The 27,551-nt window shown below is 44.4% G+C and overlaps 1 protein-coding gene across 1 annotated transcript in view; it reads left to right on the forward strand.

Annotated features, from left to right (window-relative positions):
* The window catches only part of PPHLN1 (periphilin 1), a 1,295,616-nt gene that overhangs the window by 117,954 nt on the left and 1,150,111 nt on the right, over positions 1-27,551 (forward strand). Inside the window, exon 3 of the mRNA XM_044087450.1 lies at positions 17,204-17,313. Coding sequence (XP_043943385.1) covers positions 17,204-17,313 — 110 coding nt within the window. The remainder of the gene's footprint in view (positions 1-17,203; positions 17,314-27,551) is intronic.

The raw sequence follows: 27,551 nt of genomic DNA on the forward strand, positions 1-27,551 counted from the left end.
CATTTCGGGTTCTGTACCTAAGAAACATATGCTTAAAATGGCAGAAGATTTGATTACTATGATTAGAGGTTCTATGCCCCGCCTGATAAGAGGCCTAGGGTGGAACCGAGTTTGATAGTTTTGAACAGTGTTCAGAGGCTTCAGAGTCTTCTGCGGAAGACTTGCAGGAGTATCCTACTTATTCTGATTCTGATGTGGATGATTCCACTCCTACAGCTTCTCCTCCTGAGGATTTCTCATTTTCAGAGACTCTGCATTCCATGAGGGAGCACTTTAAATGGGAAGGCCAGGATTACTCTGATTCCAGGAAAAGGCTTAGGGAATTCTTGTTTTTACCCCAGCATAGGCCCTTAGCTATTCCTCCTGTGTTGAATGTGGTGGAAGATGTTTTAGCAGAGGCTTCCCTGAATCCTGACTCTTTGCCTCCTGCTCCTGTTAAGCCTGATAGGTATTATAGGGTGCCCAAGCTCATAAGTATTTGTTTAAGAGTCCTAGGGCGGACCCAGAAACTATTTCTCAAGGGCCTAAAGGTGTTAAGGCTTCTGTGGTTAAAAATCCTGTTCCCACTGATAAAGAGGCAAGGGCCTTGGATAGGTGGGGAAAGAAAGTGTATACTTCTTCCACTCTAGCCATGAGAGCGTTGAATTGTCAGTTTCACATGCTAAAATATCAGAATTATCTCCTTTCACAATTAAAATCTAAGGTGGATGCTTTGGCGGAAGGTATTGAGTGTAAAGAGTTGCTGGACTTGGTTCATGTGTCTGAGCAAGTGGGTAAGCATTCTTTGCAATGTGGTTTTGATGCTGTACAGGCCTCCTCGAGGGTGGCTGCTACTAGTTCTGTTCTTCGCAGGCATGCCTGGTTGAAGGATCAGAATTTAGCTGAGCATGTTAAGACAAGGATTTTGGATGCTCCTTTACAGTCTGATGTGTTGTTTGGATCGCCTGTGGAAGCAGTTTTAAAGAAAATGGAGGACAAAGCTAAGTCTATGCAAACTGTTAAAGATTTTTGCAGGTGCAGCCACCGAAGTTTAGTAGAAATTGGCCTGCTAAGGGTGGACATATCCTGCTTATGATTCCCAGTCTAGGGGTAGGTCTAGACGTGGTAGGGGCAGGGCTCAAGGTTCTTTTAGGCCTAGAACAGGAGTTCACCTGCTCAGACTTCTGGTGAGGGCAGGGGTCAGTCCTTTCGTAAACAGACCCAATGACCTGTCTTTTCAGCTGCCAGTAGATTCTCGTCTGGCAGCTCCTTTGGGAGGAAGACTGTCTCTTTTCAAAGAAAATTGGGATTTAATTACTCAAGACAAATGGGTGTTGGATATCATTCACCACGGTTACAGATTTTATTTCCATACAATGCCCCTTTCAAAGGCATGCCAGACGTTCCTCCTCCACAAAGAAAGGAGGCTCACAAGCAAGTTTCTCAGTTACTCCAGATGGGGGCCATTCAGCCAGTCCCTGTATCAGAAAGGGGCCTAGGATTTTATTCTCGCCTGTTCCTAGTACCAAAGAAGGGGAACACGTGGAGACCAATTTTGGATTTATCTCTCCTCAACACTTTTCTGGACATTCCCAAGTTCAAGATGTTGACGTTACAACAGCTTTTACCTCTGCTGGGCACAGATCACTGGATGGTAACTTTAGATCTCAAGGAAGCTTACCTTCATGTGCCTATAAGGCTAAGTTGCAGGAAGTATCTGCGGTTTCGAGCTGGAAATTCTCATTATCAGTTCTCTGCATTGCCCTTTGGCTTATCTACTGCCAGAGTATTCACAAAGGTTCTGGCTCCAGTGATAGCTTACTTCAGGCTTCAAGGAATTCAAATCTATCCTTACTTGGACGACTGCCTGATTCTGGCTCAAGAAAAGGAAGACCTTCTACAGCATCTGGAATATGTTATAGCAGTGCTAAGATGCCTAGGGTATTCTGTGAACGAAATAAAGTCCAGTCTAGTACCCTCTCAAGACATGTGCTTTCTGGGTGTGAGACTGAATACAGCAGCCCAGATGGCCTTCTTCCCCCGGACAAACAAAAGAGTCTGTCACTTTACTTCCATCAACTATCTCATCAGTCCGTGCTGACTGCAAGGACAGTCCTTCAAGCATTAGGGTTCATGGCATCTTGTATTCTGGTGCTTCCCAATGCCAAACTGCATATGAGTAAGCTACAATGGTATCTCAAAAATGTATGGACACAGCACTGCCAGGATTTGGACACTGTCATTCAAATAATACCTTGCCTTCGAAAAGAATTCTTGTGGTGGGCTCAGGAATGTCACCTAAACAAGGGACTCTCTGTGACCCGGCCAGAGGCAAGTCAGATTTTAACGACAGATGCCTCGGACATTGCTTGGGGAGCTCATCTAAATGGAAAGTGGATACAAGACAAGTGGCCTACCAGACTACAGCATCTACATATCAACATGAAGGAGATGTTAGCAGTCCAGTTTGCATTAATGGCTTTCAAGGAGTTACTTCTTCCAGGGCAGGTGTTGATTCTAACAGACAACACAACTGTCATGTGGTACATCAACAAGCAAGGGGAACACATTCTTATCCTCTATGCAGGCAAGCAATGATTTTATGGGAGACTGCGCTAAGCTTGCAACTAACTCTTCAGGCAAGGTTTCTGCCAGGAGCACAGAACTCCTTAGCAGATGTGTTAAGCAGACAAATCATGGATCCCCACAGTGGAAACTGGATCTTCATGTATTTCAGAAATTGACAGTGTCATGGGGAACTCCAGACATAGATCTGTTCGCTTCTCCACTAAACCACCAGCTGCCAAAGTATTGCACAAAGGGGTTTCATCACACAGCTTGGAAAGTGGATGCTCTGTCTTTCAGTTGGAAAAACCTTCATGTGTATGCCTTTCCACCTCTGCCTCTTCTTCCAAAGGTACTATTAAAGGTCAGACAAGACAGGCCAAGGATGATTTTGATAGCTCCAGATTGGCCTCGGCAACACTGGTACCCACTACTCACGGAGTCTGGTAAAGAAGCCTCCATGGCCTTTACCTCTGATTCCTCATCTGTTATCTCAGAAGGACGGTCATCTGCTCAATGTCAAGCTTCACTCTCTTCATCTAACAGCCTGGCATATTCTGTGTTGAAACACAGCAGGTCTCAACTTCCTCAACAAGTTTTAAATGTGATTATGGAAGCTAGAAGACCTAGTACAAGGAGAGTGTGCAGAAAAATGGAAGAGATTTTTATTTTGGAGTACAGCAAAGAATTTGGAGATTTCTGAGCCTAATTTGAGTGTGGCTCTTCAATATCTTACTGAGTTATTGGACAAAGGTTTGTCCTTCTCTTCCATTAAGATTCATGCTGCAGCAATTTCAGCTCACTATGATTGTGACCCACCTTTGTTTTCGCATCCTTTGTTCAAGCAGTTTCTTAGAGGGCAAAGAATATAAGACCCCACGAGAGCTCCTACTCCTGCTTGGGATCTCAATTTTGTGTTGGAAAAACTTACTCTACAACCTTTTGAGCCTGCAGCTACTGCTGAATTGAAATACTTGTCATGGAAGACTGCTTTTCTGTTGGCTATTACTTCTGCAAGAAGGGTGTCTGAGTTGCAGGCCCTTATGGCAGTAGAGCCCTTTTGATTTTCCATAAGGATAGGGTATCATTACGTACTAATCCTTCCTTTATGCCTAAGGTGGTTTTTAGTGTGGCTTTAAACCAAACTATTCATTTGCCTACTTTTCATGCAGACCCTCAAAATAAAGGGGAAAAGATTTTGCACACTTTAGATGTACACAGGCAATTGCGTTATTATTTAAGCAGGACTAAGGATTTTAGGCAGTCTCAGCAGTTGTTTGTTTCTTTTGCTTTGAGTTCACAGGGCAAGCCTGTGTCAAAACAAACTATTTCTAGGTGGATTGGCTTTTGCATTGCATTTTGTTATTCCCATCATGGCAAGGAGATTCCAGCTGGGATTAGGCCTCATTCCACTAGGGCTACTGCCACTTCAACAGCATTTCTAAGGGGGGTGGCAACTAAGGATATTTTGGAAGCAGCTACTTGGAGTTCAGTGCATACTTTCTCTAAACATTATCACCTTCCTATCTACTCTAAGTCTAGGGCTGGTTTTGCCACAGCTGTTTTGCAAGGCATGTTGTCAGCTCCTACTTCTTTATGATTTGCCAGCCTCCCTTACCTCTGCTTTGGGATTCTACCCAATAGTAAGGACTGCAGCAATGGAAAACGAAGAACATAGTACAGTTTTGTACCTACCATAAATGTAGATGTTCGAGGATTCCATTGCTGCAGTCCAATTTACCCTCCCTCCTTCCCCTCTGTGTTTAGGGGTGGTTGTGTAGGTGAGTTTACATGCTTATATTTTTGTATATATTCTTGTATATATTGTACATGTTTTTGGTGCAGGTATTTTGGGACTTGTCTTTTTAGGGTCTTCTGACATCTGGGGCAAGAAAAGACTGAGGATATGACGTCGGTCATGCGCATTAGTACCCTGACGTACTGACGTCAGTCTAATGCGCCCTGACCGACGTCAGCCTTATACTCTGGTATTCGGGCCGACTGGACGCGGACTATACCCTATAGTAAGGACTGCAGCAATGGAATCCTCGAACATCTACATTTATGGTAGGTACAAAACTGTACTTTATGCCTTCAGCCCGAGAGTCCTGCAGGAGCGTAGGAACAAGCTTATCTTGAGAGGCCTACTCAAGCCAGAGGGATCCCCGGTGAAGCCTCAGTCAGGGAAATCCTCAAACCCCACCAAGCCGTCGGCTCCCAGTTCGGAGCCGTCGCCGGGCAGAGCATCTGCCTCCTCTTCGGCTCCAGCTGGGGCCGACACCTCTAGACCTCTATCGGCTCCGACTTTAATGTCGGAACCGTCATTGGGCCGAAAACGTTCTAGGTCCCCTTCCCTAGAATCGGTTCGCTCGGCTCCGAGGTCACCGTTGCTTCAATCGGAACGGAGCCATAGGTCCCATTCCTCTCTGTCTTCCAGGTTATCCAACCATGACTTAGAGAAGGGTGGTCAGTAGACCACTTAAATCGCAGGCCCTGGCCAAGATGTTAACCAGCTCTTCTCAACAGACTGTGGCTATCCTGGTGTCTTCAACCGTTCCTCCTCCGACTCCCCTTTTGTGTTCAGAGCCGGAGCTGGTTGGGGCTTGAATCTTGGAAACGGAGCCGATACCACACCTTTCGGCTCCTTCGTCGGCTCAGATCTCTTCATTGGTTCCTTTCTTGGAGGGATCTGGGCGCCAGGACTCCCTGGTCTGCTCCGAGGGGGCGAGTGGCATCGGACCCTTGTCCGACCCCTTTTTCCCTCTCGGGGCTTCGGCGCAGGTGAGCTCGGCCCAAACATCGACCTCTGAGCCGTCCCTCTCGGTGCCAGGAGGGGTTCACGTCTCTTCGGAGCGGGGACCCTCTGCTCTCCCCAACAGGTATGCCTTCGAGGTCATGAGGAGCGTGCTGACTCCTGTGTCGGCTCCACGATCGGCCCCTTCGGCTCCTCCCCCCATGGTGCCTGCATCGGTCTCTGTCCACCCTCCTGACCCCAAGCGTGGAGAACAGACGCTCCAGGTCACCCCATTGGGCGTATCTTCCTCTTCCGAGGCCTCCCCTGATCATTTGGAGGAGCCCCCTCTGAAGAAAAAATGTAAGAGGAAACATGTTGACTCCCCCGAGTCAGTCACGTCTGATACCAACTTGGAGGATTCAGAAGGATCCCCAAGGTCCCCCTCTGAGGATGTCTCCTTTTCAAACATCCTAGAGATCCTTAGGCAGAGGGGGAACTGGACTGCCCTTAACCCTTCCGAGGATGAATCGGTGTACCTGGACGCGTTTGGTTCTCGTCCTTCCACCTCCTGGGTGTCTCCACCTTTCGACCCACTCATGGAAGTGGTGGCTCGAAAGGCGTGCACAGCCCCGGACACAGTGGAACCAACTCCCCGCAGGACCACGAAGTTCATTACAGCCCCATCCGACAAACAATTTCTGACAAAAGGTGTCCTTGTTGATGCCATGGTGGTGGCAGCAGCCACTAAGAAGGAGTTGGCTGACCCTTCGGTGCCTGTCCATCTACCTAATAAAGAATATAGGACAATGGACAGGTACGGGAAGCGAATGTTTTCTTCAGCTACCTTTTCCATGCGGTCGCTGAATTATCTGTGCCATTTCACCCGCCTTCAAAGGGATCTTCTTAAGGAACTGGGTGATACCCTTCAGGATCCATCAGCTGCAGGGGCTCAGGATAAGATTAACTCCCAGCTGGTGACCCTTAACTCTTTCGTCAACTCCTCCATGCGGCTCATTTCTTATGCAGCCGATGGGGTGAGTAGGGCCGCAGGCACAGGCGTGGCTTTGAGAAGACATGCCTGGATGCGGTTATGTAACTTTGCTGACCCCTTTAAGGCATCCTTCACTAATACCCCCTTCAATGGTTCGGCTCTGTTTGGACCACAGGTGAAGGATACCCTTACCAGGTGTGAGCAGGAAGGCAAGACTCTCTGCCGTGGGAGTCCGTTTTTCTACTCCCTCTAGACTATACCCTAAAGGTCAGAAGAGTGGGAAAATGTGGTTTCGGAAACCCTAGGGAGTCGTGCCTGACGCACGTGGTGAGTTTCCTTCCAGGGGCAGAGGAGGGAACAATAATAGACGCCGCCCAAGGGGCAGAGGGGGTCCGCAAAATCAGAGTAGCAGAGAATCTTTCTCTGACAAATCCTTTCAGCACCCCTGAGGGGCTGCCCGACTGTCTACCTTCGGAGGCAGTCGGGGGAAGATTGTCACTGTACCCAGAAGCCTGGCAACTCCTCACACAAGACAAATGGGTATGGTCTATCATATCCGAGGGTTACAAAATCCCTTTTGTCCACACCCCTGTACAAACAAACAGGTCCCTCCCAGATGTTCCACTTGGACTAAGGGAACAAGCAGTACTAGAAATTTCAAAACTGCTAGAAAAAAGGGCCATCTAGCCAGTCCCAGCAGACCAGCAAGGATCCGGGATTTACTCCAAGTTTTTTTTGGTACCAAAAAAGACAGGGGACTAGAGACCCATTTTGGATCTCAGCAGGTTAAACAAATCTGTTCAAAGAACGAAGTTTCGGATGGTCACGCTTCAGTCCATTCTACCTTTTTTGGCTCAGGACAATTGGATGTGCTCCATAGACCTTCAGGATGCCTACTACCATATCAAAATGGACAGACGCTCCAGAAGGTTTCTCTGCTTCCAGCTGGGAGCCAGTCACTATCAATTCAGAGCCCTGCCCTTTGGTCTCACCACAGCCCCCAGGGTGTTCACCAAATGCATGGCAGTGGTTATGGCTCACCTGAGACGGCGAGGATTCCAGGTGTTTCCCTATCTAGACTAGCTCCTGACTGCTTCCACCAGGAATCAGCTACTACGAGCTAGGGATTATACCATCCAAACTTGCTCCGAGCTAGGTATCTCTATAAACTTTGAAAATTCTGCATTGTCGCCTTGTCAATCTATAACCTTTACAGGCACAAGATTAAATACAAAAGAGCTGTCGGCAAAACTTCCCTTACAAAGAGTATCAGACATTCACCGACATGTCCAGACCTTACTACAGTGCAAGAGAATTCAGGCCAGGTTTGTACTGAAAACTCTGGGTCTCATGGCAGCAGCAATCACATTACTTCCCCTGGCGCTTTTTCACATGCAAATTCTTCAGTGGATGCTTTTTACCCAATGGTCGTTTCAACAGCTTCCGATGTCGCACAACATAATAATCACCCAATCATGCAAAGACCACCTGTCTTGGTGGATTGTCTCCTCTCTAGTACTTCAAGGCAGACCGTTTGTTCTTCCTCCTCCTGTTGCCACGGTGACAACGGATGCCTCCCCGATCGGGTTGGGGGGGCATTTTCAGGGCAGGACTGTCCAGGGCACTTGGCAACCTCTAGAAGACCACCTGCACATAAACGTCTTGGAGATGAGAGCGGTGCTTTTAGCGTTGCAAGCTCTTCAGGACACTCTACCCACCGGGACTATTGCAATTCAGACAGACAATATGTCTGTAGTGTGGTACATCAACAAGCAGGGCGGAACCAGGTCCTATCCCTTATGTCGAGAAGCACTCAGACTCTGGCAGTGGGCGATGTCCTCTCAACGGTTTCTGATAGCAACACACATCCCCGGGAAGTCCAACGTCCTAGCGGACAGGCTAAGCAGAGCTATTCTCATGCCTCACGAGTGGTCTCTCAATCAGTTAGTAGCGGGCAGATGGGGTCAGCCTTGCTGCGACCTTTTCGCAACCCCTCTCAACAGCAAGTGCGACGATTTCTTCACTCTCTTCCCCCTCCCTGGCCACTTCCCCAGAGATGCTCTAGTTCACGATTGGCCCCGGGGTCTTCTGTATGCATTCCCACCTTTTCCCTTAATTCTCAAACTAAGCGACCGCATTGGTATCCAGGATGATCCTCATTGCCCCTTACTGGCCTCGACAAATTTGTTTCCCATTCCTGCATAGTCACCTGCTGGAGCAGCCTTGGAATCTGGACCCAGTGCCAGACCTCTTGGTCCATCAGTCGGGTGGGCTGCACCAATCCCTTCAGTCTCTCAACCTCACAGCTTCGTTGCTCCACTTCCAACCTTGGCCAGGCTTCCACATATTTCTCAGCCAGTGCGTGAAATCATCCTTTCTTCGCACAAATCTACTACCAGGAAGACTTATGTTAGTAAGTGGAAACGTTTCTCTTTCTGGGTGGAGGCTAGAAATATAGACCCCTTTACAGCCCCTGTCCATCACGTTCTAGATTTTTTAGCAGAACTTTTTCGAGCAGGTTCCTTGTCTGTCACCATTAGGGTCCAATTGGCTGCTATCGCAGATTTCCACGCTGGCCTGTCAGAAACCAGCATCATGTCCCACAAACTTTGTAAAGCCTTTCTTAAAGGGACTATTTTGCTTAGGCCCCCAGTCAGAGATCCCCCGCCTCCGTGGGATTTAAACCTGATATTGGCTTCCTTGATTCTCCCCCCTTTTGAACCTGCGGCTTCCTGTTCCTTAAAGTTACTCTCCTGGAAGACTCTCTTTTTAGTTGCCATCACCTCGGCTAGGAGAGTGTCGGAACTTCAAGTTCTCCTTATCTTGTGTTTCACAAGGATAGAGTTTCACTCGGGACTAATCCTTCCTTTCTGCTCAAAATACCTTCAGAGACAAACCTGAATCAGGCTATTGATCTACCTGTCTTTTTTCCTGACTATTCAAACAGAGCTGAACAAAAGTTACACCAATTGGAAGTTCACAGGCAATTACGTTTTTATTTGGATAGGACTAAACAAAAAAAATCGGACCAACTCTTCCTGTCCTATGCTGAGGGCAAGCAGGGCCTGCCAGTTTCTAAAGTAACCTTATCCAGGTGGTTGGCCTCTATTATTACTTCGATTTATCAACTGAGACATAAAGAAGTCCCTACAAAACCAAAAGCTCATTCCACCAGAGCGTTAGCTACGTCAGTAGCGTTTCAAGCAAGACTACCAATGGAATCTATTTGCGCTGCAGCCACATGGGCCACTCCTCATACTTTCATTTCACATTATAAGTTGGATATGGCTTCCAGGAGTCGAGCTGATTTTGGTTCCACTGTGCTCAAGAGTCTGTTCCGATGAGCCACCCAGGGCTAAGGTGCTAGGGATGCTGTCCCATCCAGCAAGAATGAAGGCGAGATAGACAACTTAACATTAAGAAGTTATGTACCTACCATAACATTCCATGTTAGTTGTCTTCTTCTCGCCTTCTTTCTTGCACCCCACCCTCCATCCCACTAGCCTAGACAGACCAAGAAGAGTCCCTTTTGAGGCCTTCTTCCTCTGGCTGAGTCTTATCTAGGTTACGTCCTCCTCTGTTTTTAGTACTGTAGGTAAACCTTGTAGTTTGGACAGGTGTCCTTAAAAATTTTTTTCTATGGTGTTAGCTCTGCCAAACGAGATCTGGGTATCTGACACCTAGCATTGTGGGATATGGGGGGCCTCGAGCCTGTAAATAGCTTTTGAGCTTTAGTAGAAGGCGGAGTCGGAGCCGAGGATCGGCTCTGAACCCATCCAGCAAGAAAGAAGGCGAGAAGAAGACCACTAACATGGATCATTATGGTAGGTACATAACTTCTTATTCTGTGTTGTTGTTAGCCTGTACTATTTTCCTAAAAATAGTTTGAATAGAGTTTATAGTATTTCAAGTCATATAATTACTAGTTGTTTTTTTTTTTTTTCCCTTGTGTATATTGATTTGATGTGTGACAAGCCTACTGGATTCAAAAAGTATCAGTTTGTGGACACAGCATTCCTGCCCAAGACTCCCATTCCCATCATTTCCATTGTTTAGGTCTCTCTCATCTTCAAAATAGCTGCATTATATGTGCTTTTTTCGGATCCTGAGCCCTCCAAGGCAGGAAATAAAAGTTGATTGCCAAGGGTTTAGCCCCTTTCTCCCTGTACAGGGTCTACCATGTCCTTGAAACCAGACAATTGTTCATATCTCCCTCTACTGAAAAGAGTAAGGAGGAGAAGGAGAAAGAAAGGTCTAAGAAAAAGCACCTACAAAAATCAGCAGATGAGAAGAGAAAAAGGCAGAAAAGTGTAGACAAGGGTTTCCAGATCCAGATAGTCTCCCAGGTCCAGCCTGAGTTTTCAAGCCAGTTGGATCCTTCTGCAGCCTGGATCCATCTCCCTCTCCAAAACCTACTTTTCCCCCAGGGATGATTAACCCCATGTTGCATTCACCAGTACTCCGGCACAAGTTACTATTGAGACCTGCTTCTATAGTTTATTCATTGAGGCCGGGTTGATTCTCTAGAAGCCTTACCAAGCTGGTCGGCAACCTGTTGCTGAAAAAATTCTTGAGGACACTGATTGATCTGGGGGATCCTCCTGGCACTGTCCCCCAGAGGAGGGCCGGGAATGGGCTGTTCGACCGTGTTCCACCTCGTTCTGACACAGACTACTTTCCCAAAGCCCTGGAGACTTTGGCTTCGACTTCTTTCCTTAGTCTTTTGAAGCAGATGCTTTCAGGCCAAGAAGAGTGCCAGGTCTGAAGCGCTGGGGTTGGAGCTCCAACTGTGGAGTCACCTCTGAGCACTATCTTCCTGTTGGTGTTTCAGCACTAGACAGCTTGGATCTGAGGTCGTTTTTGGAACTAAACTCTAGTGGATTCAGTAAACTTCCTGAGTCGGCTGACTGAAGTAGTTTTATCCTCCGCTCCAATAGCTGAGTCAGCTTTTGAGGCTGCGGAAGAGCCTTGGCCAGGTCAAGGAGACGGGTACATGCACAGATTTCACTTCCATCCCGACTCCCAATGGATACTATGTCTCATTCTTGTCATTTGGGTCGACAGAGACAGGCAGATCCAGTTAACTTAGAGGCAGCTGTACATTTGAGGTCTGTCCAATTCCATTGTGTTTCCATCAGAGTCCCTGAGACATGCTCTGTGAAAGAGGGCATGCCAAATGGAAGCACAAAGTCTCCTGTCGCGAGTCTGTTACTGAAGACCTGGATTTAGATGGAGAGGGATCGCCATGAACCCCCCCCCCCCCCCGAAGACATCACCTTTAAGGGCATACTAGAATTGTTGAAGCAGAGGAGAGTTGGTCCACCGAAGTTCCTTGTGATGTCAGTGTTCCTTGATGCTTGTGGTTCTGTCCTGTTGGCATACTGGGTGTTTCCATCTCCTGATGCCTTAATAGACCTTACTGTTCAGAAGGCTTGTAAGGAACCTGATGTGGCAGAGCCAATCCCTTAAAAAAAAATGTCAATCTTGAACCCTGCAAAGGATGGGAAGCATTGGTTTAAAAGCCCTGTAGTCGATGCTGTGGTGGTAGCAGCAGCCACAAAGAAGAAACTACATGAGGAAAGTTCCTCTGTCCATACTAACAGAAAGTCCAGGGTGTTGTATATACTAGGGAAATGGACTTGTGCCTCAGCGACCTTCACACTTGGAGCACTGAACTACTTGGATCATTTGACATTTTTAAAGGGGCATCATCAAGGAGCTTTCCAAGTCTCTTTCAGGTAGCTTTACCATCAGACATCCAAAAAACTGAGGACTTAAAAATGCCTACTATGTAATCTATACGTAATGTGGCCATACGGCTGCTGTCAAATGCAGCTGATGGCACATCAAAAGCAGCTGGCTCTGATATTACCATGTGTCGCCGTGCATGGCTGCAACTACGTGATTTCATGGAAAGCTTCAAGGCTTCCTTTATAAATGTCCCCTGCGATGGTTCTACTCTGTTTGGACCTAATGTAAAGGAAACTATTACCATAAATGAACATGACTGTAAGATCTTGTCTGCCTTGGGGATTTGTTTTTGTACTCAACAAAGATCCTTTTCTAAGAATCAAAGGGAAGGTAGGAAGATGTGGTTCAAAAAGATCACAGTATTTCACCACAACACTCCTCTTTCTCCAGTGGTGCTTGATCAAATTACCTCCCCCTCTGCCATGTGGAGAAGTGGACTGCAGAACTGAGGTTTCCTTGGCCCCTTCACTGAAAAACCTCATCAGCATTCCTGTCTGTTGCCCGACTGCTGCATTTTAGAGGCAGTCGAAGGACATTTAACCTTACACCCTTTATTCCAGCAAACCATAATGTTCAATTTCTGTGTGCCAAGGATAATCACCAGAGGCTATACCATACCCTTTTTGTCAGTTCCAAAGAAAAGATCGAAGATTTCTGATACACAACCTGATCAGTTGGAATCTGCAACAACCGTAGTGTTAAAGTTGCAAAGCAAAAGAGTTATCCATCTGGTCCCCCCAGACCAGTTAGGATTCTGGGTGTAATATAGGTTCTTTTTAGTTCCAAAGAATACAGGGGACCGAAGATCAGTTCTGGTTCTCCAGTACCTAAATCTGTATGTCAAGCAGACAAAGTTCCAGATAGTCACTGTACAGACCATACTGCCTCTGCTGAGGAAGGGCGATTAGATGTGCCCTGTTGATCTCCAGAACATCTGCTATCACATTTAAGATTTGAAGGCAGTCCAGGAGATTTCCCCATTTTTGTGTGGGAGCCAGTCACTACCAATTCAGAGCACTGCCATTTGGTCTTGCCCAAGTAATGGCAATGGTAGCAGCTCATCTGTGACTGTAGAGGATCCAAGGCTTCCCATACTTAACAGTAAGGAGCTAATTGTCTATCTCCAAGGATCTTGTACTGCAACAGCAGACATTCCTTCAGTCTTGTAGACAATCTGGGCATAACAGTCAACCACATCAAGAGAAAACTGCCACCCATGCAAAAAATAGAATTTATAGGATGCCAGACTATGCTGGTTCAACAAATTGCAAAACTCCACATTGCAGGAGTCTAGTCATCAAGACATATAGCCTGTCAAGTGGTTCAAAATCCTCACCCACAAGCAAGACTTATTTTCTGTTTGTCTGGCTTCTGCTATTACATTAGTCTCATTAGCAAGTTACCGCATCAGAGTACTACAGTAGACATTGTCTATCCAGTGGCTACAGAGATTTTTATTCTCTTCACACCAGAATCTGACTTACTCAAGTAAGCAAAAACCGTGTAAACTGGGTTGGTCACTTCTCCATCAGTGGTAGAAGGCAGATCCTTTTGCCCACCTGTTCCCCAGGCCACATTCACCATGGACACTTCTCTTCTGGGGTGGGGGTGGGGGGGCATTTTGAAGGGAAGACTGTCCATGGGACCTGGTCATCGCTGGAGGCCAAACTTCATATCAGTGTCTTTCAGATTAAAGCAGTCCTCCTCACATTGCAGTCTTTTCAGGACTTAAAATCCAAGGGTGAGATTTCTATCCAGACAGACAGTATGCTATTGGTATGGTACATCAACAAACAGGGTAGAACACGTTCATATCCTGTTTGTCGGAAGGCCATGCAAGTCTGGCAGTGGGTGATGTCTTCCCACCACTTTCTGGTAGCAACACACATTCCTGGGGCGCCAAATATACAACAGGACAAGTTGAGCAGGAGTATCCTGCTACCTAAAGAGTGGCCCAGCAAACAAACAGTGGTGACTTAGTTGACATTTGTTTACTGAGGTGGTCCGACTGGGTCAGAAAGCACCCATTTTCAATGGAGGCCCAGGGAGGAAAGCTCCAGCTGCATACAGAGATGTAGAAACTTTATACAGATATAAAATTTACATGAGTTCCAAGTAAGCAGGTACATTATGAGGCAGATAGTAACTAGTCATTTTATATTATAAGGTAAACCAGTAAATGATGCAGACTGATGAAGTACAGATGGAGAGAGCGTGAATGAGAGATTGTCTGGTCTTATCTGGAGAAAAGAATATCTTGGATCAGCGCAAGGTCACAGGCAGGAGTTGAACATGTGTTATGTCAGTACAGTTTTAAAGGCAAGTAGGTTAGTGGTAGTTGTAACAGTAAGTGAAAGAGAGTTCCATGTCTTTGCAACATTGTGGAAATGGAGGGTTTGGATATAGAGAGAAGTCCTTTTATCTGCACACCTAAGTGTTCTGTGTGGATTATAAGGTTTGATGTTATTTAGAGCTGGGCAGGCTGGGGGTTTATAGACCATGTTGTGGAGTGTTAGTACTTGGGTATATAGTATGGAGTTGGGGAATCCTAGCCAGTTTTTTGTGATAAGCAGTGATGGGTTCTAGTTTTAGAGTTGGTGGGAAACTTGCCCACATTATTCTAACACTGTTCCAGTTTGGACCTAGAGGAACTCTGTAAATTGGTAAGTATCTGTGTGCCATAAACCGGGATGGTAGAAAGAAAGTTTTGGCGAGGTTGGTTTTGGAAGAAGAGGTTAGGGTGTGTTTGCTTCTGTTCAGTGTGCCAAGTTTCTGGTGGGTTTTCTGTCACTGGAGCCAACCTTGCTGGAACCTCTTTGCTTCCTACTTCCAACAAAAAAATGCAGCAGTTACTTTGCCCTCATCCCTCCACAGGGACAGTCACTGAGAGATGAGAGATGCTGTAGTCTGCATTTGGCCCCCACATCTCTTTTATGCCTTTTCACCAATTTCCCTTCTTACAGAATTCATTCAGAAGACCACAAAGTGCAAGACCAAGGTAATCTTCATTGCCATATTTTGGCCTCTGCAGTTATGGTTTCCTTCCTTTGGCCTCACTCACTGTGCCCACCAGGGGTACTGGATCCCAGCCCAGATCTGCTCACTCACCCATTTGGGATGCCTCTACCAAACCTTCAGACCCTAAAAGTTTCTGCATGGTTCCTCCAGTTCTAGCAGTAGCCAGTAGATGCCAAGTTTTCCTCTCCAGTAGTTCATAAAATTTTTCTTCTCAAAAGGAATCCACTAAAAAGACTTACAAGAGCAGATGGAGTGGATTTTCTATTTGAGCCTTGAAGGGTTAAACCCTTTCTCAGCCCCTTTTCCAGTGATACTGGAATTTCTTTCTGAACTTTTTTCTACAAAGTTTCATTTACTCTACTATAAAAGTCCAGATGGCCGCATTTCAAATTTCCACGTAGGACATAATGATTCATCTGTTGTGCTACTTAGAGTAGTCAAATCCTTCCTAAAGGGAACTTTCATCTTGAGAACTCCTGTTTGAGATCCAGTCCCACCATAGGATATTACAGTTTCACTGCAGTCATTGGCTCAAAAAAACCTTGCAAACCTGTGACATTAGCCAGTTCTAAATTTCTTTCTTAGACCATTTTTTTATATTGCTATCACTTCTGCGAGACAAGTTTTGGAACTGCAAACATTTTCAGGCAAGCCACCCTTTCTTATGTTCCATCAAGATAGTTTGACTAAGAACAAATCCTTCCTTTCTTCCAAATGTGACATCTGAAACAAATGTAAATCAACACATTGACTTTATTTTTTCCAAATTTTCTATCAAAGGTGAACACATCCTCCATACCTTAGATGTTCACAGACTTCGATTTTACTTGCATGATGCAAAAGACATCCAGAAGTAAGGCCAGCTATTTTTCTCCTTATCCAAAATAAAACTAGGACAACTGTTATGAAAAGTCACTTTATCTATGTAGCTGGCAATTGCATTTCCTTTGTTTACAAAACAGGTGGGTTATCTTTGCATTCAAAGCCTAATAAGGCTCACGCTACCAGAGGAATGGCCACCTCGACCGCATTTGCAAAAATCATTCCCTTTACTGACATCTGTGCTGCAGCAGCTTAGTCAGCATGTCGCACTTTTGTATTTTGTTATAAATTGCATGTCCAATCCAGAGCTTGTACATCCTTTGGCTTTGTCATTCTCAGGAATGTTCTTCCTTCAGTGTATCCAGGCCCTTTTTAGGCAGCTTGGGAATCTCTCTCAAATGTTGAATCAGATGAAAATAGGCAACACAGGATATGACACTTGTGTACTTACCATAATGATAGATCCATGTTGTCCCATTTTCTTCCGGTTCAACATCCCTTCCTTTTTCTCCATTTCACATTGTCATTCCATGTTTTATGGGGTTTGAACAGACATTGACTAAGACCCTGTCAGTTCCACATCTTCCATAGTATGGAGTGTTTGTGGATTCCCTTTTTTCTTCTCCTTTATAGTTTTTGATGTGTAATTAAAATAGTCCGCAAACTCTGTCTGAAGTATATCAGTTAGAAGAAGGGAATTTTGGGTAGAGTTGGAGCTCCCTGATCCAGTACTCTCGTATAAGGTGTGGAGGGGGGGGGTGTTCAACAACCCAAATGTTGAACTGGAAGAACATGGGACAACATGGATGTATCATTATGGCAAGTATGTAACTTTTGTTTATGCAGTCTTTTTTTAACAATTTTATTGTTTTCGTTTTTAAAGTAGCAGTTGCATGTTGTGTTTAAGTTTGATGTACTTACTCCTGATCAACAAGCCCAAAGTGTTCAGTAGCTGGTAAAATGTGACAAACTGACACAACACTTTAATAACATGGAGAACTTCATGTACATTTACCAATTTATTTATTGTATCCAAGAAGTTTGTTAGAAGAAAGGTAAAGGTACAGCAAGTACTCCTGTGTCATGAACATGGTGGGTTTTAACTTATTCCATATTAGTTATCGACTTTTCTTCCTGGAGATATTGCAGTTTTTCAGCCAGGAGGGCAAAACATGATAAAGAATAAGATGGGTAAATGAAATTGGTTATGTCATCGTCAGGCAATGCATTCCTAATGGCTTCAGTTTCAGAAAAGAATAATTAAGTAGTGTGATATGTTGTCTATTCTATACTGAGTTTAACCTCTTTGTGCTATCCTGTGGCTGTACTTTTTGTATTTTTAGTGTCCTATAGAAGAGGTGGCCCTCCTGATGCAGGATGGTCTGAAGGGCGTTATGATTATGATGAGAGAAGTCCACGGGAACGTTACACCCCTGGAAGAATTCCACCTGGAGTAAGTAATCCGCATTCATTATTAACAGTTGTCTTTTAAAGGTAGGAACACATTTTTTTTTCATTGAAACTACTTTTATTTTTCAGATACTGTGCTCCTAAAGATAGTACCATTTTGACATAGATTTTTAATAAAAAAGGTTTAGCAGTAGGACAAAACGTGATGCAGTATTACTACTGTTTATTGTGATAAATATGTATTTGTGATTGATTTACCCGATTACATTTTCTACTGTTCCCCTTCTGTATCAGCATCCATTCTTCATATCACTAGTTATGACTGTATTGGTAGTTTTTGGCAAGTCATGTAAGCTGTATAACATAGAAGGTTATGATCAGGTCTGCGATCGTAATCACATTATTATGTGCTCAAGATATGGATGTCAAGAAATTCACCCTGAGTGTGAATTTTGGCATCCAGGTCGAGGACACACAACAAATGGGTTATGATCAGTGAGACCCAATTTTAAGTCTTTGTAGCACATGGAGTTTTATCTACTCTATGTACTATCAGTTACAAAAGAAAATAAATGCGATGTATTTTACTGGCTTCGAAAGCCAGTAAAGCACTTAGCATGTTGTCGCATATACCTCAAATAAGGAAAAATCAGGGACAGCTTTTAAATACTGCCTAATTTAAGTAAGTTACGTAATATCTGTAAATTTCTGTGCACATAGGAGAAAACATATTCAGAGACAGAAGTGATATCCCTTCCCTTATACTCAGCCATCACAGTGCCTAGGGGGTGTTATTACACATCTGAGAAAGTGCTGCTATATTCTGGTCTCGTGCTACAGTAACACATAACAGGTTTATCTTTTTTATTCCAATTTTGACTCTTAATCATGGCACCCCATGCACTACGTGTATATTGTTATTGCCTACCAGATTTTGCCTTCTGTAACTGTTGCAAGTCATTCATTCAGGTAAGCACCATAATTCTATCTTCTGCCATGTACCTTAGTCAAATATTTACTGTCCAGCTATACATTCTTTTAAGTAGCAGTGTTTAAAATGTAATGCTGTGACCATGATGTTCATCGTGTTTCACTGTTGCTGTCCTTACAAAATGGGTTATCCGGCCTCCGGTAGCCCGCAGTCAGCCAGAATACCAAAGTCCTTGGTATATGACGTTGGCTGCCTTCAGATTAAGCCCGACGTCAGGATGTCTGGTATAAAGGAAGGCAGTCAATGACATTTCCTCAGTCTTTCTTGCCGTGGAGCTCGAAGCAGAAGCATTTTGCACGAGTGCCAGTCGGCCAAGTACCTTCCTTTTGTATTCCGACTGCTTAGTTGAAGACATCCTCAGAGAAGTGCCCCGTTGGGGACCCTCTTTTCTTGCTTTAATGAATGTCAGAGAAGGTTAATAACTGTCTTGCCTGTGGAAAACAGATTCTGCACCGTGATTTTCACTCCTATTGAATCACTTGTTTGGGCCTTGAGCACGAAGTCCCTAGTTGTGTTCTCTGTGCTTCTTTCAACCCATGTACCATATGCCATAGAGCTAGGATTTTGTTCAAGCATTTCGGAGTTTGGCCTAAGTTCATCTGTATGGCGTCTTCTGGTCTCCTGACTTCAGATGCTCCTAAGAAGCGCAAGGATAAGGACCGTGACAGGCCTAGGGTCAAATTAGCTGACTACGTCCCTGTTAAGTTGGTTGTCTGCCCAGTGGTAGTCAATGAGGTGCTTTCATTGCCCTTGCAGTCCATGACTCCTGAGCAGCAGGTGTCTGCGGAAACATTTTCTGAGTCCTCCATACCGCAGGCTTCCACTTAGTCTTCCGACCCTCCACCAGTCTCTGCCTGTAATTGGTCCAGAGCCGCTAAGCAGGCGCCGGCTTTTGAGGCCTCTTTTCTCTGCCCAGAGACCAGATCCAGACTGACTACCTTGGTTCAGACTACTGCAGTGGCTAGGCCTCCTGAGTCCCCCCGGCTTTCTAGCAGGCCTTCCAGCCTAAAATCTACTCCAAAGCCGACGCCAGCCTCCCCTCAAATGCCTCCGTCTCAGATGATTAAAATGGCTAGTGATCTCTTAACCCTCATCAGGGGCTCTCAGCCACCTCCAGCTAAGAGGGCTAGGAAATTGTCCCCAGAAGTTTTGTCTGCCTCATACTCTTGATATTATTCAGGCCAGCCACTTTGGATGGGCTTTGTGTTCTTTTTCCTGAACTAGATTTCATGATATTAATACATCATATCATTAATGGTTGTTGCAATGACTTCTGAGCCTTTGCTCGGTCATATTATATGCTGTCTTTGTTGACATTCAATTACCTGATAATATGACACATTATTTTAGAGCTAACTACTTCTATGATATACCTGGTATTACCATATGGGTTTAACCAGCTTGCCTTATGGCTTATAAATATTTAACTAATGTTTATTGGTTTCAATTGTAGATTGTAGGTATTATCGCCAGCATACTGGACTGTGAATTTGATTGTTCCATCCAGTTATACCTACATTTTAAACGAACAGCGAGTCACTATTTGGTGTTAGCTGCTCGCTGCGGTATTTACATGGTTTTTGAAATTAACTGGACTTATTTTGTATTCAGGGAGACTTTTATCTTTTCTATGATGTCTAGATTTATGGATGCAATTATGTGATTTATTTTTATTGTATTCCATGTTATACTTTTAATTATATGAGTAGATATATGATATCTGTATATAAACTACGAGCACCATTAGCGCAATATGGTTTTTGTTTCTGGACCGATACATTGGGATATATAGTCCCTAACAGTATCGTTCTTGTTTTACAATGCAAGATATTGATAGTTTTCCTATTTTAAATCTATGAACAATATATGTAGAAGTTTTTAATGGTTCATATTTCTTCAGTATACTGTAATAAATCTTGCATTATGTAACCTTTATTTCAGGGCACTTTTGAAGATTTGAGCTCTGATATTTTTAGTTATCAAGAAGAATCGTGTGTTTAAAAAAGTTTCTCTATATGGTGTACCTTTAAATCTGTCTAATTACTGCTTTGATTGATTAATTGAGAACTTTGTCATTGTATATAAGTAAGTGATGTTTTGTCTAATTATAACCTGATGAAGCGCACCTGAGTGTGCGTGAAAGCGCTCGTTTCTTATTAAATCCTGTATTTTTAATTTCATGGTGGTTCGTTGCAGTTTCTTTATCTTTCAACTCTTGATATTTCCAGTAACTCTACTGATGAAGAGGAACACACTCAACTTTTTTTTTTGGTTTTGAGGATTCTGATGCAGAAGACTCAATCCCTTCTTCCTCCCCTCCAGAAGATTTTTCTTTTGTAGATACGCTGAGTACTCTCGGGGAACATTTCAAATGGGAAAGTCAGCACTACCCTCAGTCTAAGAAACGGATTAGGGCATTCTTGGATTTGTCACAGCATAAGCCTTTGGCTGTCCCTCCGGTTTTGGAAGTTGTTGTTTTCATGGAGAATTCTTTGACTCCTAATTCTGTTCCTCCTGATCCCAGAAAGCCTGACTGGTATTATAGAGTTCCTGATTCTCATCAGTTCATTTTCAAGAATCCTACTGCTGATCCAGAGATAATTCCTCAGGGCCCTAAAAGTGTTAAAGCCACGGTTACTAAAAATCCTATTCCTTCTGACAGGTAATCTAGGGCCCTGGATAGATGGGGTAAAAAGGTTTATACTTTTTCCACCCTGGCTATTAGGTCTGTTAGTTGTCTTTTTTCATATACTTAAGTATTAGCAGCATACTTTGGAGGCTATTAAGGCTAAAATTGCTGGTGTCCCTTCCATGATGGAGAGTAAGGACATGCATGATTTATTGAATTCTGGTGTTCCTTCCCTGATGGAGAGTAAGGACATGCATGATTTATTGAATTCTGGTGTTCCTTCCCTCATGGAGAGTAAGGACATGCATGATTTATTGAATTCTGGTGTTTGCTCTCTGATGGAGAGTAAGGACATGCATGATTTATTGAATGTTGGTGTTCCTTCCCTCATGGAGAGTAAGGACATGCATGATTTATTGAATTCTGGTGTTCCTTCCCTGATGGAGAGTAAGGACGTGCATGATTTATTGAATGCTGGTGTTCCTTCCCTGATGGAGAGTAAGGACATGCATGATTTATTGAATTCTGGTGTTCCGTCCCTGATGGAGAGTAAGGACATGCATGATTTATTGAATTCTGGTGTTCCTTCCCTCATGGAGAGTAAGGACATGCATGATTTATTGAATTCTGGTGTTCGCTCTCTGATGGAGAGTAAGGACGTGCATGAATTATTGAATTCTGGTGTTCCTTCCCTCATGGAGAGTAAGGACATGCATGATTTATTGAATTCTGGTGTTCGCTCTCTGATGGAGAGTAAGGACATGCATGATTTATTGAATTCTGGTGTTCCTTCCCTCATGGAGAGTAAGGACATGCATGATTTATTGAATTCTGGTGTTCGCTCTCTGATGGAGAGTAAGGACATGCATGATTTATTGAATTCTGGTGTTCGCTCTCTGATGGAGAGTAAGGACGTGCATGAATTATTGAATTCTGGTGTTCCTTCCCTCATGGAGAGTAAGGACATGCATGATTTATTGAATTCTGGTGTTCCTTCCTCATGGAGAGTAAGGACATGCATGATTTATTGAATTCTGGTGTTCGCTCTCTGATGGAGAGTAAGGACGTGCATGAATTATTGAATTCTGGTGTTCCTTCCCTCATGGAGAGTAAGGACATGCATGATTTATTGAATTCTGGTGTTCCTTCCCTCATGGAGAGTAAGGACATGCATGATTTATTGAATTCTGGTGTTCGCTCTCTGATGGAGAGTAAGGACGTGCATGAATTATTGAATTCTGGTGTTCCTTCCCTCATGGAGAGTAAGGACGTACATGATTTATTGAATTCTGGTGTTCCTTCCCTCATGGAGAGTAAGAACATGCAAGATTTATTGAATGCTGGTGTTCCTTCCCTCATGGAGAGTAAGAACATGCAAGATTTATTGAATTCTGGTGTTCCTTCCCTCATGGAGAGTAAGAACATGCAAGATTTATTGAATTCTGCCACTCTTGTCACTAAACATTCTCTACATTGTGGTTTCGACACTTTGGAGGCTTCTTGCAGGGCAGCTGCCACTGGTTCTGTTATTAGAAGACATGCTTGGTTCAGGGAACTGCCCCTTTCTGAACCTGTCAAATCTAAATTGCTGGATGTACCTTGGCACAAGGACAATCTTTTTGGCAGCAAAGCAGAAGAGGTGTTGAAAAAGTTGGAGGATAAGGCCAAATCTATGCAAACTGCTAAGGACTTTCTGCAAGTTCAGCCTCCTCGTTTTAGTCGACATTACCCTTCTAAGAATTGGTCTTTTCCTGACCCTAGTAAACAGGGTAGCACTAGGCGTAGGGGTTACAGGCCTTCAAGGGGATGGACTTCCACCCCTCAGAAGGCTAAGCACTGGCAGGCTTCCTCTTCAAAATCGGGGAGCTCTAAGCAAACTTCTCAAAGCAGGCATTCTCAGTGACTCCGGCCTTCCCCTGCCTGCCTCTGCGGGCCCAGGGTTTCCTTTGGGGAGAAGGTTAGCCCTTTTTGCAGGTGTCTGGTACCCCATCACAGATGACAAATGGGTGCTCAAAATAGTATCCCAAGGCTACAAGTTCTCCTTTCACACCTTCCCTATTCTCCAAGGATACCCGGATATTCCCCCACTTCAAACGGCAATAGCAGAAAATCAAGTGTCTTCTTTGCTAAACCTGGTAGCAATAGAGCCAGTTCCTGCACTACAGATAGGCCAGAGTTTCTACTCAAGACTTTTCCTGGTTCCCAAAAAAGGGGGTACCTGGCGCCTTATTCTGGATTTGTCCATTCTCTAAACACTTTTCTGGTGATTCTCAAGTTCAAAATGCTCACTCTTCAGCAGTTACTGCCAATGCTGGCCAAGGATTCCTGGCTGGTGACTTTGGATCTCAAAGAAGCTTATCTGCACATCCCAGTAAGGGAAAGCTGCAGGCAGTTCCTTTGCTTCTGGGCGAGGAACAGGCACTTCAGTTTTCTGCACTGCCCTTTGGCTTATCTACTGCTCCCAGAATTTTTACAAAATGCTTAGCTCCAGTCATAGCTTTCTGCAGGCAAAGAAACTTTCAAATTTACCCTTACTTAGATGACTGCCTTATTCAGGCAAACTCTCCAGAGCGACTTCTAAAGGGTATGGACTTTATAAAGAACCTTCTCACCTCTTTGGGCTACACTATCAACGAAAAGAAGTCAAAATTGGTACCCACCAGGGAGATTGAATTCCTGGGAGCGAGTCTGAACACAGCCGCCCAGATGGTATTCCTCCCTCATAGAGAAGCAAATGGATCTTTAGAATTATTTCAAGAATTTGGCAAGGATGACCCAGCTCTCTGCAAGGCGATTCCTGCAAGCCCTGGGATTCATGGCTTCATGTATTCTAATGATTCCATATGCCAGACTGCATATGAGGAAAATACAATGGTACCTCAAAAACCTTTGTTGTCAACAAACTCAAGATTTAGACTTGATACTTCCTCTGATTCCCTGCCTGCAGACTGAGTTCCTTTGGTGGGCGACGGCCTGTGCACAGAACAAAGGCCTGCCTTTCCATCCACCTCCTGCCAGCCAGACTCACCACAGATGCCTTGGACTACGCTTGGGATCACATCTAGAGGGCAGATGCATTCAGGGGACTTAGAATTATCAACAGGGTCATTTGCATATAAATTTGAAGGAATTGATGGTAGTCCAGCAGGCCTTGATGGCTTTCAAGAATCTTCTCTCTCCTGGTACTTTTCTAGTCGGGACAGACAACACCATAATAATGTGGTGCATCAACAAGCAGGGAAGGACTCACTCTTGCCCCTGTGCAGACAAAGCATGAGATTATGGTCCATAACAGCTTCCATGGGCATTCATCTGATAGCTCAGTTTTTTCCAGGAAGGCTCAACATCTTAGCAGACTGGTTGAGCAGGCAGGTCCTGGATCCTCACAAGTGGCAACTAAACAAGACCATCTTCTATCGCATCATTCAGCGTCGGGGCACTCCCCAGGTGGATCTCTTCTCTTCTCCGACCAGCCACCTTCTTCCAACCTTTTGCAGCAGGGATCATCACGACAAGGCTTGGAACGTGGATGCTCTGTCATTCCCCTGGACACAGCTCTTGATCTATGCATTGTCTCCACTGCCTCTTCTTCCCAGAGTGCTGTTAAAGATAAGGGATGAAAAACCAAGGGCCATCATCATAGCTCAAGACTGGCCCAGACAACATTGGTACCCACTACTTCACAGTCTCTCTTTCTCAACCTTGGCATCTTCCCCTGATACCAGATCTCTTGGCTCAGGAGGGGGGAAAAATTCTGCATCCTCATCTTCAGACTCTGAATTTGGCAGCCTGGCTCATAATTTAAACCTTTCCCCAACAGGTAGTTGAGGTACTTCATGAGGCCAGGAAGCCTAGCACTTGGAAATCTTACGCAGATAAGTGGAAAAGATTCTCCATTTGGATGCAGACTAGAGGGGGGGAAGACCCTTCTAAACCAAACCTTCTCTTCCTCTTATTCTTGAATATCTGGCAGGCTTGCTTAATGGTGGACTTTCTTTTTCCTCTATCAAGATCCATGCTTCAGCTATTTCTGCTCTTTGTTCTTTTGAGCAACCCTTTTTCTCTCATCCCTTGATGAAACAGTTCCTCAGGGGAGTTAACAATTTTAAGCCTCCCAGAAGGGCTCCTACTCCTGGTTGGGATCTTAATTTTGTGCTTGAGAAACTTACTCTGCCTCCTTTTTGAACCAGCTGCCTCAGCAGATTAGAAGTTTCTCTCCTGGAAAACTGCCTTTCACTTGGCTATTACTTCAGCTAGAAGAGTTTGAGCTGCAGGCCTTAATGGCAGTAGAGCCTTTTATCTTCCATGTGGATCAGGTTTCTCTTCGAACTAATCCCTTCTTTATGCCTAAGGTGGTTTGTAGCCTGACTCTTAACCAGTCTGTCCACCTGCCTACCTTCTTTCCTAATCCTGAGAATAAAGGGGAGAAGTTACTGCATTCCTGGATGTGCATAGACAGCTTAGATTTTACCTGGACAGGACTAAATCTTTTCAAAAGTCGGATTGGTTGTTGGTCAGTTTTGCTCCTGGAGCTCATGGTAAAGCTATTTCTAAACAGAACATTTTTAAGATTGCTCATTGTATTCACTTTTGTTATTTATAGCATGGTTAGGTTCCTCCACAGTGTATTAGGACCCATTCTACTATATCAGCCTCTACCTCAGCAGCCTTTTTAAGAGGTGTACGTACTAGGGACATCCTGGAAGCAGCTACTTGGACTTCTGTCTACACTTTCAGTAAACATTACAATTTACCCTTGTTTTCTAAGTCCAGGGCTGGTTTTGCCACTGCAGTGTTGAAGGGCATCCTTACCCACCCTTAAACAGTGGGTGTTCCTCCTCCCTTTTATTTTTCTTTTCTGGGCTTTGGGGATCTACCCATTTTGTAAGGACTGCAGCAGTGAAACACGAACATAGTACAGTTGTGTACACTTACCATAAATGTAGATGTTAGAGTGTATTCACTGTTGCAGTTCACTGTTGCAGTCCTAGTTCCCCCCCTTCCATCCCCCTTTTTTTTCCTAGGGCACAGACTGGATTTTTCTTTTCCTGGTCTAACCTTTTTTGGCGCCTCCTGACAGTTAAGGCAAGAAAAACTGAGGAAATTGCCTCGGCTGCCTTCTTTTATATCGGACATCGGGCTTAATTTAAAGGCAGCCGACATCATATACCAAGGACTTTAGTATTCTGGCCGACTGCGGGCTACTGGAGGCCGGATAACCCATTTTGTAAGGACTGCAACAGTGAATACACTCTAACATCTACATTTATGGTAAGTGTACACAACTGTACTTTCTTCTCAGCTCTGTCATCAGTGCCCATAGTGTGATATCTGCTGTGTAATGTATACTGTCTACTATGTTTATGTAATAGTTCACTTGCAAGATTTTATGTGGAACTTTTCTCCCAAGGCCTTCACTGAAGGTGAGCTGTGACCAGATCAGCATCCTTATTGTTAGTGAGAGACTAGATATCCTTGTCAGCTTTTTATTTAAATGGAACACTTGCACCTGACCTAAAGCTGCCAGTTGATTTGTCATGTTGTAGCACTTAAAGCCTCTCATTCAGCTATCCCCTGTAGCAAACACAGGAGAGCAAAGTCACTGAAAACATGTTTCATTGCCTATTAGGCTGATCCCATGATTCTGTATTAGATTGTCTCATAGCCAGTTTTTGGTTTGTAATGCAGTTTGGATGCAAGTCGTAGCCACTGCCTGTGCCTCCTGCACCTTCTCTTTGTTACTTAAGATTGTTACCATGTCTTTTCAGTGTATTACATCATTGCATTTTCCTCATCATGTGATTAGAGATGTCTCATTAAAAAATCTTTCCTGCTTGTTATACTACTTCCTTGTGCATGATTGTGAAATGGTGGCTGTCTGGCGTGCACTGTTTTATGTAGTGTTACTAGTATTTGTACGACTGTGCTGCTTTTCTCATTCCTTTTTATCAGACTGTGTGCAGGCGTTATATCTTGTGTTGTATCTTATGACTAAGGCCGTTGCTCATGTTTATTTCCTTGTGGTGAAGTGCTTGAGCTAGTTACAGGCTTTTGTCAGGTGTAAGTTTCACTACCTTGTGACAGTCTTGGCATTAGAAGCACACCACTGAACTGTATAAATAGCAGAACCACATTAAGACCTTTCCTGTTTTTATTTTCCTCTCTTTAGTTTGCCAGTAGCACTTCATATGTTGAATAAAAAAAATACAACTATGTAAAGATCCTTCAGACCCAGCTTCATGTAGATCCATTTTAATTTAAACCATTAATGTAAAGTGTTTGCCTATACTAGCAAGAGAATAGAGAAGATGGTAACAAAATTGATAGATCTGGATCAGTATGTTTTTCTCCTTCCTCATCCAGACAGCTGTCCCAATGACCATCATTCACTGGATCTTCTGGCTACCCAGATTCACTCCTGGGGCTACCACCGATAACTGCCAATGCCATCACGGATCCTCAGGGCTTCTTGGAGGGGGTTGTGCTGTCACTTGGACATTTTTTTTCTTTATGACCTTACTTGTACCTCCTCCCTCTCAATGCTTGTGGTTACATATGAGAGACAGGCATGCAGTGGGGGATGTTGTGACATACCGCCCTTCCTCCGTATCATTTCAGCCATGTCCACTCCCCACCCTTTGGACCATGCCTCAACTATATG

Source organism: Protopterus annectens, chromosome 11.part0 (assembly GCF_019279795.1).
Source record: "Protopterus annectens isolate FY-2018-M chromosome 11.part0, PAN1.0, whole genome shotgun sequence".
NCBI classification, from domain to species: Eukaryota; Metazoa; Chordata; order Ceratodontiformes; family Protopteridae; genus Protopterus; species Protopterus annectens.